Source organism: Delphinus delphis, chromosome 13 (genome assembly GCF_949987515.2).
Source record: "Delphinus delphis chromosome 13, mDelDel1.2, whole genome shotgun sequence".
In the NCBI taxonomy this organism is placed as follows: domain Eukaryota; kingdom Metazoa; phylum Chordata; class Mammalia; order Artiodactyla; family Delphinidae; genus Delphinus; species Delphinus delphis.
Genome location: NC_082695.1, coordinates 65,484,746 through 65,501,913, shown reverse-complemented (window position 1 = coordinate 65,501,913; position 17,168 = coordinate 65,484,746). Strand labels below are relative to the sequence as shown.

Below are 17,168 nucleotides of genomic sequence, written 5' to 3'. Positions count from 1 at the left end.
GACTGGACAGTTCTCAGAAATAAGTTTGTGAATAAGCATTTTTATTAATGTTTTGATTGTTTTAAGGTGAATGAAGCTTTTGCTCCCCAGTACTTGGCAGTTGAAAAGAGTTTGGATCTTGACCGAAGTAAAACCAATGTGAATGGAGGGGCCATTGCTTTGGGTCACCCATTAGGGGGATCTGGATCAAGGATTACTGCACACCTGGTTCATGAATTAAGGTACGTGCTAGAAATTGTTGCTTTTCAGATTTGCCATCTTTTGTGTAAAGGCACGAATTTGGGTTTCCCCAGAACAATCCAACATTTTTCATTCTTCTTCGTACCGCCTCGCACTACTTCTCACCAGGAACAGGTTATTTGGATACCCCTTTTTCAGTAGACCTTATAGATGACTCAGTTGACGTGTTGGTGCCTCTGCTCTTGGGATGCTTGCTCTTACTCACATTCGCAGTGCAGCCACTCAGCACGTGTTCACTGAGGGCCTAGTGTACATCTGGGCCCATCCCTGGTGCTGGTGCAGAGCAGCGAGCCCGTGATGAGGCCCTGGTTCTCATGGCACTTGCATTCTAGTGCCAGTTATAGGACTGAGACACAATTATTTAAGAAAACAAAATACTGATCTAGGTGCTGTCATTCAAGAAACCTAAGCAAACTGACAATTTGGGTCTGAGCTAAGGTTTTCCTTCATTGTTTCCAGGGTTCCAGGAGGAGCCTTCTGTGTGTTTGATACTTTTCAGTTTTAATGGAAGAGCTCCTCCTTCTGTACTGTGTATTTTGGATCATTTTGCTCTGTTAGTAGGGAAATTGCAAACAAAACCAAATATGTCAGGGCAGAAAATCACTCTGCCCACCTGTGAGGTTAAGGTAAATGGGACTCCTGTTTCACTTAATGATTGAGATGAAATGAGTGATGTGCACAAAAAATAATTCCTTGGTGGTTTCTCAAGGTTATTCTATCAGGACTGAAGAATTAGAGCAGATGGTACTTTAAAGGTGTCTGATTTTTATGAAAGGGACATGAAATGTTTCTAAATTATCTGACCTTTCATATGGATGAACTTCAGTAATTATACTTATTCTAAGGTTCATAAAAATATAAAACAAATAAACCAAAAGGGCTGAGTATTTACTCCCCCTTCTTCAACTTCCAGTTTATCCCAATTACCTCCTGTTGTCACTTCTTCCTCACAGCAGCCTAAGCTTTTATATTTGTTTCAGCCTCCCTCTTCTTTGTTACTACTTTTTTTAAAAAAATAAGACTATCCAGCTTTCCAAATTCTTTCTCCTCTTTTCTCCAATATTGAGGACTGGAAAAAAGATTGAGCTGATGAGCTGAACAAGAATGAATAATGCAAATGTGACCATTATAAATACTATTTACTTAATTATCTAATTCTGTCCATTCTTTATTCAAGTAGATTTCAGCCACTGCTTTCTTTCTTAGGCGTCGGGGTGGAAAATACGCTGTAGGATCAGCCTGCATTGGAGGGGGCCAAGGAATTGCGGTCATCATTGAGAACACAGCTTGAGGAGAGCAGGGAGCCTGCCCTCGTCCACGCTCACATGACTTGACCAGGCCACAGTACGCCAGGTGACCTTCAGAGAAGCTGTGAAGGTCATGCCATGCCCTGCACTGAGAGTGATTGAGTTTGGTCAAGGAATGGTGAGGCAAAGACGCATTTATCATGAACAAGATACCAAATATGCTGCATTTCTGAACTAAAATCCAACTATAGAAGGCCTTAAATGGAATTGTATCCTTGCCAAATAACCACCGCTTATGTCTTAGATAATATGATTGCAGGGAAATTGAATAAATTCTGCCTTAACTTCAGCTAATCCTTTCCTATCGTTTCTTGTATTTTTCTAAATTTTTAATTGAGGTAAAATACGCATAACATAAAAGTTACCATCTTAATCATTTTTAAGCCTATAGTTCAGTGGCGTTAAATACATTCACATTGTTACGCAACCATCACCACAATGCATCTCCAGAATTCTTTTCATCTTGGAGAACTGAAACTCTACACCCATTAAACAACTCCCCATTCCTCCCTCTCTGCAGCCCTTGGCAACCACCTTCTGCTTTCTGTCTCTCTGCAGCTGACTCCAACAGGTCCCTCATATAAGTGGAATCATACAGCACTTGTCCTTTTGTGCCTGGCTTATTGCACATAGCATAATGTTCTCAAGTTCATCCATGTTGTATCATGTGTCAGAATTTTCTTCTTTTTTAAGGCTGAATAATATTGCATTATAGATAGATAGATGGATAACCACATTTTGTTTTTTCTCTCATCTGTTGATGGACATTTGGGTTGCTACCACCTCTTGGCTATTGTGAGTAATGCTGCTCTAAACATGGGTGTACAGATATGTATTCATGGCCTTGCTTTCAGTTCTTTCAGGTATATACTGAGAAGTGGAATTCCTGAATCGTATGATGATTCTGTTTTTAATATTTAAAGGAATTGCCATACTGTTTTCCATAGCAGCTATACTATTTTACACTCCCACCATTATCTCACAAGGGTTTAAATTTTTCCACATCCTCACCAATACTTGCTGTTTTCTGTTTCTTTTTTATAATAGCCATCTTAATTAGTATGAGGTGGGAGGATTGGTTCAAGATGGTGGAGTAGAAGGATGTGCACTCACTCCCTCTTGTGAGAGCACTGGAATCACAACTAACTGCTGAACAATCATCGACAGGAAGACACTGGAACTCACCAAAAATAATACCCCACATCCAAAGACAAAGGAGAAGCCACAATGAGACGTTAGGAGGGGTGCAATCACAATAAAATCAAATCCCATACCTGCTGGGTGGGCGACTCACAAACTGGAGAACACTTATACCACAGAAGTCCACCCACTGGAGTAAAGGTCCTGAGCCCCACGTCGGGCTTCCCAACCTGGAGGTCCGGCAACGGGAGGAGGAATTCCTAGAGAATCAGACTTTGAAGGCTAGCAGAATTTGATTGCAGGACTTCGACAGGACTGGGGGAAACAGAGATTCCTCTCTTGGAGGGCACACACAAAGTAGTGTGTGCATCGGGACCCAAGGGAAGGAGCAGTGACCCCATAGGAGACTAAACCAGACATACCTACTATTGTTGGAGGGTCTCCTGCAGAGGCGGGGAGTGGCTGTGTCTCACCGTGAGGACAAGGACACACTGGCAGCAGAAGTTCTGAGAAGTACTCCTCAGCGTGAGTCCTCCCAGAGTCCTCCATTAGCCCCACCAAAGAGCCAGGTGGGCTCCAGTGTTGGGTCACCTCAGGCCAAACAACCAAAAAGGAGGGAACCCAGCCCCACCCATTAGCAGACAAGCGGATTAAAGTTTTACTGAGCTCTTCCCACCAGAGCAACAGCCAGCACTACCCACCACCAGTCCCTCCCATCAGGAAACTGGCACAAGCCTCTTAGATAGCCTCATCCACCAGAGGGCAGACAGCAGAAGCAAGAAGAACTGCAGTCCTGCAGCCTGTGGAACAAAAACCACATTTACAGAGAGACAAAATGAAAAGGCATAGGGTTATGTACCAGATGAAGGAACAAGATAAAACCTCAGAAAAACAACTACGTGGGGATTCCCTGGTGGCGCAGTGGTTGAGAGTCCGCCTGCCGATGTAGGGGACAGGGGTTCATGCCCCGGCCCGGGAAGATCCCACATGCCGCGGAGCGGCTAGGCCCATGAGCCATGGCCGCTGAGCCTGCGTGTCCGGAGCCTGTGCTCCACAACGGGAAAGGCCACAACAGTGAGAGGCCTGCGTACTGCAAAAAAAAAAAAAAAAAAAAAACTACAGTGAGGTATCACCTCACACCAGTTAGAATGGGCATCATCAGAAAATCTACAAACAACAAGTGCTGGAGAGGGTGTGGAGAAAAGGGAACCCTCTTGCACTGTTAGTGGGAATGTAAATTGATACAGCCACTATGGAGAACAGTATGGAGGTTCCTTAAAAAAATTAAACTAGAATTACCATATGACCCAGCAATCACATTACTGGACATATAGCCAGAGAAAACCATAATTCAAAAAGACACATGCACCACATTGTTCCTTGCAGCACTATTTACAATAGCCAGATCATGAAAGCAACCTAAATGCCCATCGACAGATAAATGGATAAAGAAGTTGTGGTACATATATACAATGGAATATTACTCAGCCATAAAAAGGAATGAAATTGGGTCATTTGTAGAGACGTGGATGGATCTAGAGACTGCCATACAGAGTGAAGTAAGTCAGAAAGAGAAAAACAAATGTCGTATACTAACTCATATATGTGGAACCTAGAAAAATGGTACAGATGAACTGGTTTGCAGGGCAGAAATAGAGACACAGATGTAGAGAACAAACGTATGGACACCGATGGGGGAAAGTGGTGGGGGAGGGGTGGTGGTGGGATGAATTGGGAGACTGGGATGGACATATATACACTAATATGTATAAAACAGATAACTAATAAGAACCTGCTGTATAAAAAAATAAATAAAATTCAAAAAAAATAGTATGAAGTGATATCTCACTGTGGTCTTGAGTTGCTTTTCCTAATTATTAGTGATGTTGAGCATCTTTTCCTATGATTGTTGGCCATTCATATATCTTTTTTGGAGAAATATCTAAGTCCTTTGCCCATTTTTTAAATTGAATTTTTTATTTTTTGTTGTTGAGTTGTCCTGTATTTTTTAAAATTAAAAAAATTTTAAAAATTTTGAAACCCAGTTCAATTTGTGTGTTGAGTGACGTTTCATGATTCATTCTGAGATAAATGCCCAAGGAGCAAAATTACTGAATTTAGTCTTGATATTAATAAACAATATCATATTAGATTGATTTTTCCCTTGAATAAAGACAGTGCTGGTTATGTATTATAACTCCTCAAATACATTTGAATCGGAGCATAGCTTCCTTAAGGAAGATTTATGTTTATTTTAAGAACCATATCTGTACATGGAAAATGTGGAGTTGAGAAAGGCTACAAGTCAAGTCTCAGAAGAAGGCCTGTGTCACCCCTTTCCCCCACCACCAGCACTTCCCAGCAGTCAGAAAGGAATGTTGTCATTAATGTTTATTACACTAGCCAACTAAAATGGGGCAAGTGAGTCAGTAGAAAGTAGCTATTATAAACCAATGGGTTTACGCTAAAATTTAGAGAAGCCACAGACTGAAGACAACAAAGTTTTGCCTGGATTTCATCCCTCTCCTTTAACTTTCCCAGTTTACCTAAATTATGTCCTGTTCTGCACACCTCTCCCCAGGGGACATTTGGCAATATCTGGAGGTTCGTTGGTTGTCATGACTGGGGAGGGGCTGCGACTGACACCTGGTGGGTAGAGGCCAGGGCTGCTGCTAAACCTCCTGCAACACACAGGACAGCCCCTCCAGCAAAGGATTATCAGGCCCCACAGGACAGCCCCTCCAGCAAAGGATTATCAGGCCCCAAAATGTCAGGAGTGCTACTGTTAAAAAATCCTCCTTTAACCCTAAATCCAACCATCCCCTTCTCATGTCACCTCCCCGTTCTGTTTGTTCATACACATACATGGGTACATGTACACACACACACACACACACACACACACACACACAGAGACACACACACACATTTTAATATGAAAGTATTCAGCTTTCTAACTTCTCCTGCTGAGATTATATATAGACCAATATTGAGGATCGAGGGAGAGGCTGGGAAGGTGAGATGAATGTAGTAGTACAAATATGACTGCTACTAATTTTTCAAAGCATAAGCTCCTCATAAACAAGGATGTCTTCAGCATACCTCGAGGATAAGCCTCGTCTCTCTCTTGCCCCACAGTCTCAGGTCTGGGTGTGGGTCAGCGGCCTTGCTGCCCTCCACGCTGCCCCCAGAGCAGTCATCCCCTCCCTTTTGCAGAACCCTGTGCTCTTTTGAGGTTCGTGTTGATTAATGATACCACCCCGCTGCTCTCTTTATTTCTGTCTACCGGCTTCATGCTCGGGTCCTTCCTCCAGTGACTGTATTATCACTGCCTCTGTCACCTTTTAAAAAATCATTAGATCATGTCTTGATTCTCGGAAACTTTAGCATCTAGTTGGCCAAGGACCTCATGGTTCCATGACCAGAATACCAATAACTTTTTCTTCATTCTGTATCAGATACCTGCTCCCTAGGTCACGTCAACAGAGATTGTCACTGAGCAAATAGCCGAAAAGAGCCCCCTCCTAGGGAATCTCCCAGCACAGTTTTGGTAAAGGTTTATCGCTTTTCCCCATGAAAGTCTTGAGTAGGATTTATTTTATGAGATTTTTTTCTATTTTATTTTCTACTTGGGTATTGCTAATGAATAGCTTTGGGGTATTATGTATCTAGGCAGCTTGCCCAAACCCTTTTATTAATTCTAATCATGTAGACGATATCTCATTTATTTTTATTGCCCTTTTGCATTAGGCTGGGACCTCTAATGCAATGTTGGGAGGGGAAAAAAAACAAACCTAGAAATGTTCATATTAGTTCACCATTCAGTGTGATCCTTACAATAGGTGGCAGATAGATGCACTTTATCAAAGTCAGGAAGTTTCCTTCTACTCCTAATGTTGCTAAGAAATTCATGAATAGTTGACTCATTCTTCAAACCACGCTAACCTGGCTCCGCCTCCACCACTTCACTGTTCTTGCGAATGTCACCAACCGCCTTCACATTGCCAAATCTAGTGAAACTTTTCTGTCCTCATCTTCTTTGACCTCTCCCAAACATGACACAGGTAACCGTCCCTTTGGTCTGTTTTTGCAGCTGTTCCTCTACTAAACCTCTGCTCGTGAGTTTTTCAGAATTGGTCTTTGGCGGGGGGGGGTGCTCTCCCTGGTGATGCCATCCCGAGTCACAGGACTCATCATGTTTACATCCCAACACTGGTCTGTCCTCTAGCTGCAGACTCCTGTACCTAACTGCCCTCTAGACATTTATTTCTCTCACGAAACCCTCTCCTCCTTCAAGTCCTTTCTTCCTCAATTCCAGTACTTCAGGTCAGAGATCTGGGCGTTTCCTTGATTCCACCCTCTCCCTCACCCCTCATATCCAGCCCATCAGCAAGATTTATCAATTCTTTCAGAATGTAGCTCAAATCCACCCACTTCTTCTCTCCACCTCCACCACTTTGCTCCAAGCTACCAGAATCACTTGCCTGGATTACAAGAGCCCACCTCCATTCTTGCCCCTCTTCCGTCATTCTCTAGAAAGCTGCCAGGGGCATCTTTTAAAAACACGAATTGTATTAGGTCACCCTTCTCTAAAGCCCTGAAACAGGTTTATATCACGCTCGGAATAAAATCCAGACCCTTTTCCCACCGTGGCCTGCTCATGGTGACCCCCAACCCCTGAGGAGGTCTGGCCTCCACTTGCCTCTAACCCGAGCTCAGACTGTTCCTCTGGCTCCCCGTGCTTCACAGATGTTGCCTTTCTTTGGACTCCTCACATGCCATGCTTGCTCATCCTTTAGGACTGTGTCAGATCTCCCCTCTGCCTGCAATGCTGTTTCCTCTGCCTTCCCAGGACAGGACCTTCCCTACTCGTCCATCAAGTCTCAGATGCTCTCTCTTTAGGCAGGTGTTCTCTGTTCCCCCTAAGTTCCTCTCCCCAGACCTTTATGGAACTCTTCTGAGCTTGTATTCCGTTATTAGATTGTTTATCGTCCGTCTCCCTTGTTAAATTGTAAATTCCAAGAAGGCAAGGACTTCATGTGCCCAGCACAGTGCCTGGCACAAAATAGGCGCACAGTAATGTTGTGGGGATGGATAAATGGATGGGTGATGATTGAAGAAACTGAAGCACGAGAGATTTTTCTCAGAGTCACAGAGAAGTAGAGCAAGCAGCAAGTAGCTGCTCACATACAATTTACCTCTTCTGTCTCCACAGATGATCACGGAAGTGGCTGTGTGCCTGGTCATACACACATGTGTGCCCGTGTGTTTTCAAGAGAGAAGGGGTAGAAAACGGGGAGATTCTAACGGTGCTTGCTGCCTGGCACTAAGGATCAATAGAAACACTAGAGTGACCTTGGGCCTTTTACTTTGAACCTAACCAACTACATGTGGTAGAGAAGAGTTGGGAGAGAAACCCAAATGCATGAGGTTGCCCCTAGGACAACCACAGAACTTACCATCCAAGCCAGGTCTTTTTTTTTTTTTTTTTTTAAGCTGTATTTACATGAAAATTTATTGTTGACAAATTTTACTGTTTTTAAAAGCGTCAAAAAGTGGCTTAAAATGTGAACTGAATACATTTCCAAAACGAGATTTTCTAATAAAAAAAGTCAAAGGATACAATTAAGTTTTTAAAAATTACTCTATATTTTAAACTTCTTTTCTGATTGTAATACTAACGTGTGGTTCATTGCATACATAAAAGTTAACCATTACTGAAATGCATCATTTAAAAACTAACATCCCCCTAAATCAGTTACGATTCATTCAGAATAATTCCTTGAGAGACCACACACTAATTGAAATGATGCTACTGTTGTTCAACATTATTTTTTTATCTCCAGTTGTTATTTTTTGGAGCAGTGGTAAGTTCATGTGGTTCAAACTTCAGAGTATAAAAGTGAGAAGTCATGGTTCCTCCCCACAGGCATCTGGTCCCGTTGATTTTGGGTCCACCTCTGTGGATGGCTTGTACGTGTACAAGCAAATGGGCATGTACCTGTCTGTTAACTCATTTATGTATGCCGCCCCATTTTACCTCAGTGACAGTGTAATATGCACACTGCCCTGTACGTGCTCTTCCAGGATTTTTACACTGAGAATTGCCTCCAACTGCTGTGAACATATCTCTATGTCTCCAGATTCTTCATTGTGCCTGTGTTTATTTAAAAAGCAAAGTAGGTTACCCTACATACTCTCATAGAACCTGCCTCTCAAACTTGCTACCGAAAATGCTTTCTGTTTTTCCGTGTTCTTTGTCACGTCTGTTTGCTGTTCCACTGTAGTTGGTTTAACCTGTTCCCCATTACTGGAAGAATCAGTGGTTTATAATTTTTACTTCTTAAAATAACACCAAGAATAACATCATTGTAGGGAAATCCTTGTATGTCCGCAATTATTTCTCTGGGATAAATTCCTAGAAATGGGATCAACAGATCAAAGATTAACCGCATTTTAAAGGTCTTCCATGTGCACTAACAAATTGCTCCACAGAAAGTTTGTATAAATAACGTTTCCACCAGGAACGTATGAAGCTGCCCCTTTGTGGGTCCACACTGGTTGTTGTCACGTTTCTCAATATCTTTCTGGAAGCAGCAAAAACATTGACTTTTTCAAAGGACAGGTACTTAACATCATGAGATTGTTTATTTATAAGACTAAGATGTAGGCTTTGAAGTCAATTCCAGAAGAGTAGTTTTGTGTGACACGGTCCAGTTCAGTCACCATTCACATGCCAGACACTGGAAGAGATGAACCGGGCACGGTCCCAGCTCCTGAGGAGCCTGGTGACATGCAAGCCAGGTCATTTTTGGGAAGTGAAAGGGGACACTGTTAATAATTACCCTGCAGCAACGAGTATAAACTGGAATTATTCTGGCCAAGAATAAACAAACAGTGTTTGTTCAATTCAAGAGAGCTGAACAAATACTGTTTGAGTGTGATTGTTGGATTTGAAGATTATTAAGTCAGGGTAGACTTGTTGAGCACTTGGGAGATGAGCAAACACTTGAAGGAGGTGACAGGTACCCAAGAAGAGTAGGAGAAACAGCCAGTGCACGGCCCTGAGAGAGAAGCGCGCCTGCTGTGCAAGGAGGCCAGCATGGTGGGAGCAGAGTAAGCAAGAGGACAGGGGTTGCAGTCAGAGAAGCACCCTGGGTGTGTACCATATAGGGCCTTAGACGACATTGCAGGCACTTTGGCTTTTATTCTGAGTAAACGGAAGCCACTGCAGCCTTCTGAGTAGAAGAGAGACTTCATCTGACACATTTGAAGGACACCTCAGTCTGTTCTATTAAAGTGAACTGTAAAGGGACGAAGTTGGGTTAGGATGCTACTGCAGTAATCCAGGCACCTCGGCTCTACAGTCAGCAATAGAGTGGTGAGAAGTTGTCAGTCTGGTTATGTTCTGAAGATAGAAGCTTATTTCCTCATGGATTGGCTGCTGCTTGGTAGAAAAAGGAGTCAAGGATGACTCCTGGGCCTTTCATCTCAGCCACTGAGATGCAGGAAGGCTGCATGTGGAGCAGGTCTGGGGGGAGGTTCAGGAATTCAGTTCAGACATCCAAGCAGAGATGCTGAGCGTCCATCTGGCTTTAGGAAGGAGCTAGATCAGAGAACCATTGACATATAAACGGGACGGGATCACGAACTAGGGGCCTCACCATAGACAAAACGAAAAGACAGCCTATAGAATGGGAGAAAATATTTCTAAATGATATGACCAGTAAGGGGTTAATATCCAAAATATATAAATAGCTCATGCGACTCAACATCAAAAAAATAACCCAATTTAAAAATGGGCAGAAGACCTGAATAGACATTTTTCCAAAGAAGACATACAGATGGCCAACGGGCACATGAAAAGACGCTCAATGTTGTTAATCATCAGAGAAGTACAAATTAAAACCACAATGAGATATCACCTCACACTTGTCAGGCTATTATCAAAAAGAACACAAATAACAAACGTTGGCGAGTATGTGGAGAAAAGGGAGCCCTCCTATACTGTTGGTGGGAATGTAAATTGATGCAGCCACTATGGAAAACAGTTCTCAAAAAACTAAAGATAGAACTGTCAGGACGTCGCTGGTGGCGCAGTGGTTAAGAATCCGCCTGCCAATGCAGGGGACACAGGTTCGAGCCCTGGTCTGGGAAGATCCCACATGCCACGGAGCAACTAAGCCCACGCGCCACAACTACTGAAGCCCGTGCACCTAGAGCCCATGCTCCGCAACAAGAGAAGCCACCACAATGAGAAGCCTGCGCACCGCAGTGAGAAGCCCGCACACCACAACAAAGAGTAGCACCTGCTCACCACAACTAGAGAAAGCTTGCGTGCAGCAATGAAGACCCAACGCAGCCAAAAATAAATTAATTAAAAAAAAAAAAAGAACTACCACATGACCCAGCAATTCCACACTTGGGTATCTATCCATAAAAACCAAAAACACTAATTTGAAAAGATACATGTACCCCAATATTCATAGCAGCATTATTTACAACTGCCAAGATATGGAAGCAACCTAAGTGTCGATCAACAGATGAATGGATAAAGAAGTGGTATATATATATATATATATATATATATATATATACACACAGTGGAATATTACTCAGACAGAAAAAGAATGAAACTTTGCCATTTGCAACAACATGCATGGACTTGGAGGGGATTATGCTAAGTGAAATGAGTCAGACAGAAAGACAAATACTATATGATATCACTTATATGTGGAATCTAAAAAATACAACAAACTAGTGAATATAACAAAAAAGAAACAGACTCATGGATAACAGAGAACAAAACTAGTGGTTGCCAGTAGGGAGGGGGAAGGGGGGAGGGGATTAATAGGTACAAACTACTATGTATAAAATAAGTAAGCTACAAGGATATATTGTACAACACAGGGAATATATCCAGTAGTTTATAATAACTATAAATGGAGAATAACGTTTAAAAAGTGTGAATCACTATACTGTACACCTGAAACATATAATATTGTACGTCAACTATACCTCAATTTAAAAAGTTAAAAAAAAGAACTAGTGGCCTCCATCCTAGATAGATTCAAACAAGAAAATTTTCCTTCTATTAACACTCTGAGGTTTTCATTTTTATGACTTAAAAATTTTAATGAGAATAAGAATAATCTATAAAACCAGGTATATCTATACTGCCCTTTTGGAGAGTGATCCAGTTCTTTCACAAGTTTTATAATTTTATATAAGTGTCATCTCTTAAAACTTCATGGGAAAAAAATGTAAATTCCTTACTAAATTGAATAACTTAAAATGAAGGATGGGAACATACATTTTTAAAGGTACCCTAACTGAAAAGGAATGCCTTTGTAATTGAGACATAATTGAAATAATTTTTATGAAATGAACAATGACTCTCCTTTTCCTTTCTGTTCATCTCATTTTTTATTCTTCAAGTGAATCCTGCATTTTCATAAATTGTGTCGATTTGCAATGAGGAGTCTGCTTGCGCCAGCGGCGAGCCCAGGGGCATTTCTTCCCCTAGGTGGTGCTACAGGCCTGTGCTGCCTCCGTCCTTTTCTCAGCAGCATCTCCAAGATGCTTCTCTCAGCAGAGTTGGCCGAACTCTTGGTCTTTCTCACTTCCTGGGAATTGAAAGGAGAGAAGGAGCCAGCAGAAAGAAACCTAGGGCAGCAGCTGGGGGACCAAAAATCTGTCCCACCTGCTAGCCAATGCTCCAGGTCCCTCTGGCCAAGGACACCGCCCTTTATTTCTCCTCAGTGAAAACATGGCAGATGCAGAGGCCCAGAGCCTAGGGAGTCCAGTGCTACACAGTCTCTGAGCTGCTGGTAACAGACCACAGGCCCCACTGAGGTGGTGAGCGCTGGGCCCTACCAGGTGAGGGCATGGGGAGAGAGGCTGGGACACAGTCTGGAGCAGAGAGAAGGTGGGGCAACATTCATACTCCTTGTGCTTCGCCGTCATGGACACTTGGAGCCCGGGGGCTCCTCTTTTTCACCGTGGACCCTGTATTTATTCGAGAGTGCCCAGCTGCCCCCAACCTTTCCCGGCTGACAGAGCAAGGGCTGCCGGGAGCTGCTTCTAGTCTCCCCTCCACACTTTCATGGACATAAACTGACTGGGGCCATAACCAGTGAGGTCTGAGGGCTGTGGGGTGCAGCTCAGACACACAGAGCAAAGACAAGCGGGGAGATCTGTGTCCTGTGCCCTGGCCTTACTTCCCCAGGGATAGGCACGCTGTCTTAGACTCCGCATACACCCCAGCGCCTCTGCTCTGAGAGCCTCAGTAAGGAAACAAGATGGATGTAATACTTCTCAGGAACACGGCCAGAGGAAGACAAGGCCCTTCTACCTGTGCTCGGCAGCATCCACTCTCCCCAGAGTTCTGCCAGGTTCCAGCAAGTGAGAGCAAAGGAAAGTAATGAGATGGGGTCCTCCGAAGCCATCCTCTGGCCCGTCTTGGCACAGTCGACATGCAGACACATCCAGGAGGCCTAAAGCTGTTGTAGAACAAGGGGTTCTGGCGGGGAAGTAAAAGCCAGACTTGTGCTTTGAACATGCAGTTCCTCTGGAGTCTTTTAGAAACACAAGACAAGATAAAATCAGAAATTACATGATGAGGGAATATGCTGATACTAAGAGCAAAGAGCAAGCTATGCTGACTATTGACACACACACACACACACGCACACACACACGCACACACACGTTGTTCCTCACACTGCATTTCTAGGTTGCAAAGAGAAGCCAAGTCCCCAGGAGCTGAGGCCCACAGCGGATGAAAGAGGACTCAGAGCCCAGCCAGCCTTTAGATTTGTGCCTGGTCTGCCATGTGCCTGGTGCTGGGAAAGAAGGGGATGTGGGAGCAGGGACCACAGTCACCCCATCCTCCAGGGCTCTAAGCCTGCATCTTCAGGGACAGCCAGCAGCATCCAGCAATTAAGCAGCATCCCAGGCTTGCCCTGGACCAACTGCATCTCGCTCATTACCAAGCCTGCTGTCTGGTCCTCACAGGCAGCTCAGAGCCTAAGACTGTGGATTCGCCCAGCCCTGAGACGAGGCAATCTGCCAAGTGGGAGGAACTCTGTTCCGCAGGCTTCTGTGTGTCCATATGAACGTGAGCTCCCAGATGTGGGCCTGGGCCCATCAGTCTGGGGAGGAAACGAGACCTCCAAGTGTAAAGACAATGGCTGAGTGAGGACAGACCAAGTTATGAAGGATACTGTGGTGTTTAGCCCCTTTGAGCTTTCTAAATGGCTGTTTTGCAACAAATAGGAGGAAGCCTTCACATGGGTGTAAAGCAACTCCAGCAACTTTTCTTCAAGACACAGTACAGGGTTAAAATAGAAATATTCTTGGGCTTTCCTGGTGGTGCAGTGGTTAAGAATCCGCCTGCCGATGCAGGGGACACAGGTTCGAGCCCTGGACCGGGAAGATCCCACATGCCGCGGAGCAGCTAAGCCCGTGCGCCACAACTACTGAGCCTGCGCTCTAGAGCCCGCGAGACACAACTACTGAGCCTGCGTGCCACAACTACTGAAGCCCACGGGCCTAGAGCCCATGCTTTGCAACAAGAGAAGCCACCGCAGTGAGAAGCCCACACACCACAACAAAGAGTAGCCCCTGCTCGCCACAACTAGAGAAAGCCTTCACACAGCAATGAAGACCCAACGCAGCCAAAAATAAATAAATAAAATTTTAAAAGTAATAAAATAAAATAAAATAAAATATTCTTAAGACCAGAAAAGTTAAGCATAAAGAGACAAAAAACACTGTAAGCTGTAGTACACTGCTTTATAACTGTTTAAAAATACACATGCAGAAGAAAGATAACTAATGCCATTAAAATGTTAATGGTGTTCATATTAAGATGGTGGGATTATGAAATACATACATGGAGTACTACACAGCAGTGAAAACAAACTACTATAGGCATATGGATGAATCTCACAGCTACTGTGTTCTTGAAAAAAGACATCAAACTACATACTATATGATTCCATGTATATGATGTTCAAAAAATGGGCAAAACTAATCCATGATGACAGAGGTCAGAATGTGGTTAGCTTTGGAAGGAGTGTCTCCTGAGAGGGCCATGAGGGTGTGTACTAGGCTGCTGGGAACGTCCACATTTTTATCGGGGTGGTGGTAACACAGATGTGCACTTATGTAAAGATTCACTGAGCTCTATACTTAATGGCTTGTGTACTTTACTGTATATGTTGTATGTATTTAAAATATACCATCAGTGGTTGTCTATAAGTGGTGAGGTAGGTGATTTTTCTCTTATTGTACAAATATTTATAACATGTTTCTGTTTTTTGTATTGTTTTTTAAATGCCATATTTTAAAAGAGATATGTTCAAGAAATATATAGGAAAGTGTATATCTGATAGAATCAGAATAGGTTATTAAAGTAAACCAAGGGTATCTGAAGTATATTTGAGGAGACTGTGGGTTAACACCCGTGGCTAACCAGGCCTCTCCGTGGCACATACGTCAGTATCCCTCATTTGAATAGAATTGTTTCTGGACAGATCATGGGCCTGATACGGTGGACTCATGACAGAGCCATTGTGCCATTTTTCAAAACGATGAAGATGCCCTCGGAAGTGGGAACCATGGAATTTACAGAAGTGTCGGGTCACAACTGAGGGGCCTTAAGAAATCTAAGAAAAGGAGAGTGGAACAACGATAGCGTGTTCACAGTATATACAAATATTGAATCACGTTGTACACCTGAAACTAATATAATGTGATATATCAATTACATCTGCATTTTTTAAAAAGTAAAAGATAAATTTTTTAAGTTGGCATGCTGAACTCCACATCCCTCGCTAAAGTTCAAAGCTCCAAGGAAGGATGACATGCAAAACTGCCAGGGTCTTGTACTTACACCTTAGGGTGAACACATTGCCTGAGCAGTAATACTGCCCCTTCCTGAGAAAAAGTGGTTCCAGGAGGTTCCATGCTATGTACCATGTGACCCAGGCCACAGCTGATTGGCCAGAAATTGGTGCCACCGCCAGAGCAGGCATTTGTAGGCTAACCAGTGGCCCTCAGGGTGGCAGGGGGTGGGAACCCTGCCCAGCTGGGACGCTATGCACTTACAGTGACTAACTGACCTGGCAGTCGGCTTCTTGCTCTGAGGCGCTGGGTTGTCAGTCATTCCTGGAGGTAGGTTATGACAGTGGAAGCCAAGAAGGAGAAGTGAAAGCAGGAGGGTCACCACTGGGCCGATGACTACATGGCTACTGAGGTCACTCCCAGGGCTTTCTCACCACCCTGGTCAAACCCCATCACCTGAGCTGAGCTACGAGTCTCTCCCTGAAAGAATGCAACCAATACACGCGTTCCCTTCCCACCCATCCTGTTCACCTCACCCTGAGCCACCTCTGGGTGGGGCTGGGCTTGCAGGGATTCCAGACTCTCACCCCCAGCCTAGGTCTGGCAAGTGCCTGTGTGTCTCGTCTGGCCGGGCTCGGTCCTAACCGCCCAGCCCACATGTGCTGGGGAGACTCAGAACACCTGGGCTGCCGGGCGCTGCCCCTTGAGATCTGTAGACCCGCGTGCTGGTCCACAGAATTCTCAGTGACCACAGCCATGCTGGGATTTACTAACAGAGCAGCTGTCCTGCTCCCCGGAATGGCCAGAGGATGGGGGTTCTGATTAATAGAGAAACCACAAGCCATATTTTTTCAAATCAGAGTTATCAGGAACTGTAAGATGAACATTATTTCACACATCCCTGAGAAAGAAAATAAACCCACACGGAGAGTCTCTTAGAGACAGCAGAGGGCTCGGTGTACCAGTAACAAGTGATGACCCCGCCTCACGGTGGGAACAGCAAGGAGACTTCATGTTCATCCCGGTACTGAGTGAAGGGAAGGGAAGGAAGTCTCTGAAAATTTGAACTGCAGGCTCCTCCTCACACAGGCTTGCGGTCTGAATTCACACTTCCCATGCGGTCCAAAAAACCACCCCGAAGCCAAGACTCTAAAGTGGTACTCAGGTGCCCAGCAGGAGTGACTGCAGCCCTCTCTGGAAGAGCCTACCTTCAATTTAAGTGAGATGCATCCCAGCTTCAGAGATGTTAACAGCATGAGCATCAGAGAATCAGCGAACTGGGATGGCTCTAATTTTATGAAGCATCAGAAAGCGATAAAATGTACCGAAGATTAAAATTGCTTGAGTGTCTCTGACTATGTCTGACCGTCGGCGGCCCCTGGGGTCTTCCAGGGCTATCGGTGTCCTTACGACAAGCGGTGGACAGCAATGCAGGCAGGAAGCAGAGACAGTAGTTTTCTCCTTGAAGAGATTCAACGAAGGGAATTCCTCTGTGTGTTTAATTTCCATCCAGAGACCGGCAGAGGAGAGAAAAAGCAAATGGCACAAGGAAAATACGAGTACTGAGAACAACTGAACAGGGAGAGGAGGGCGACATGCGGGCAGGCCCGGGGCTGAGGAGTGGGGTGCGCA

The 17,168-nt window shown here is 44.2% G+C and overlaps 1 protein-coding gene across 2 annotated transcripts in view; it reads left to right on the top strand.

Moving 5' to 3' along the window:
• ACAA2 (acetyl-CoA acyltransferase 2) overlaps nucleotides 1–4,726 on the top strand; it is a 46,451-nt gene extending 41,725 nt beyond the window's left edge. For both annotated transcript variants that reach the window (XM_060029035.1, XM_060029034.1), the window contains exons 9-10: nucleotides 67–221; nucleotides 1,447–4,726. In XM_060029035.1, coding sequence (XP_059885018.1) covers nucleotides 67–221; nucleotides 1,447–1,531 — 240 coding nt within the window. In that variant the 3' untranslated portion in view covers nucleotides 1,532–4,726. The remainder of the gene's footprint in view (nucleotides 1–66; nucleotides 222–1,446) is intronic.
• Nucleotides 4,727–17,168: the final 12,442 nt, after the last annotated feature.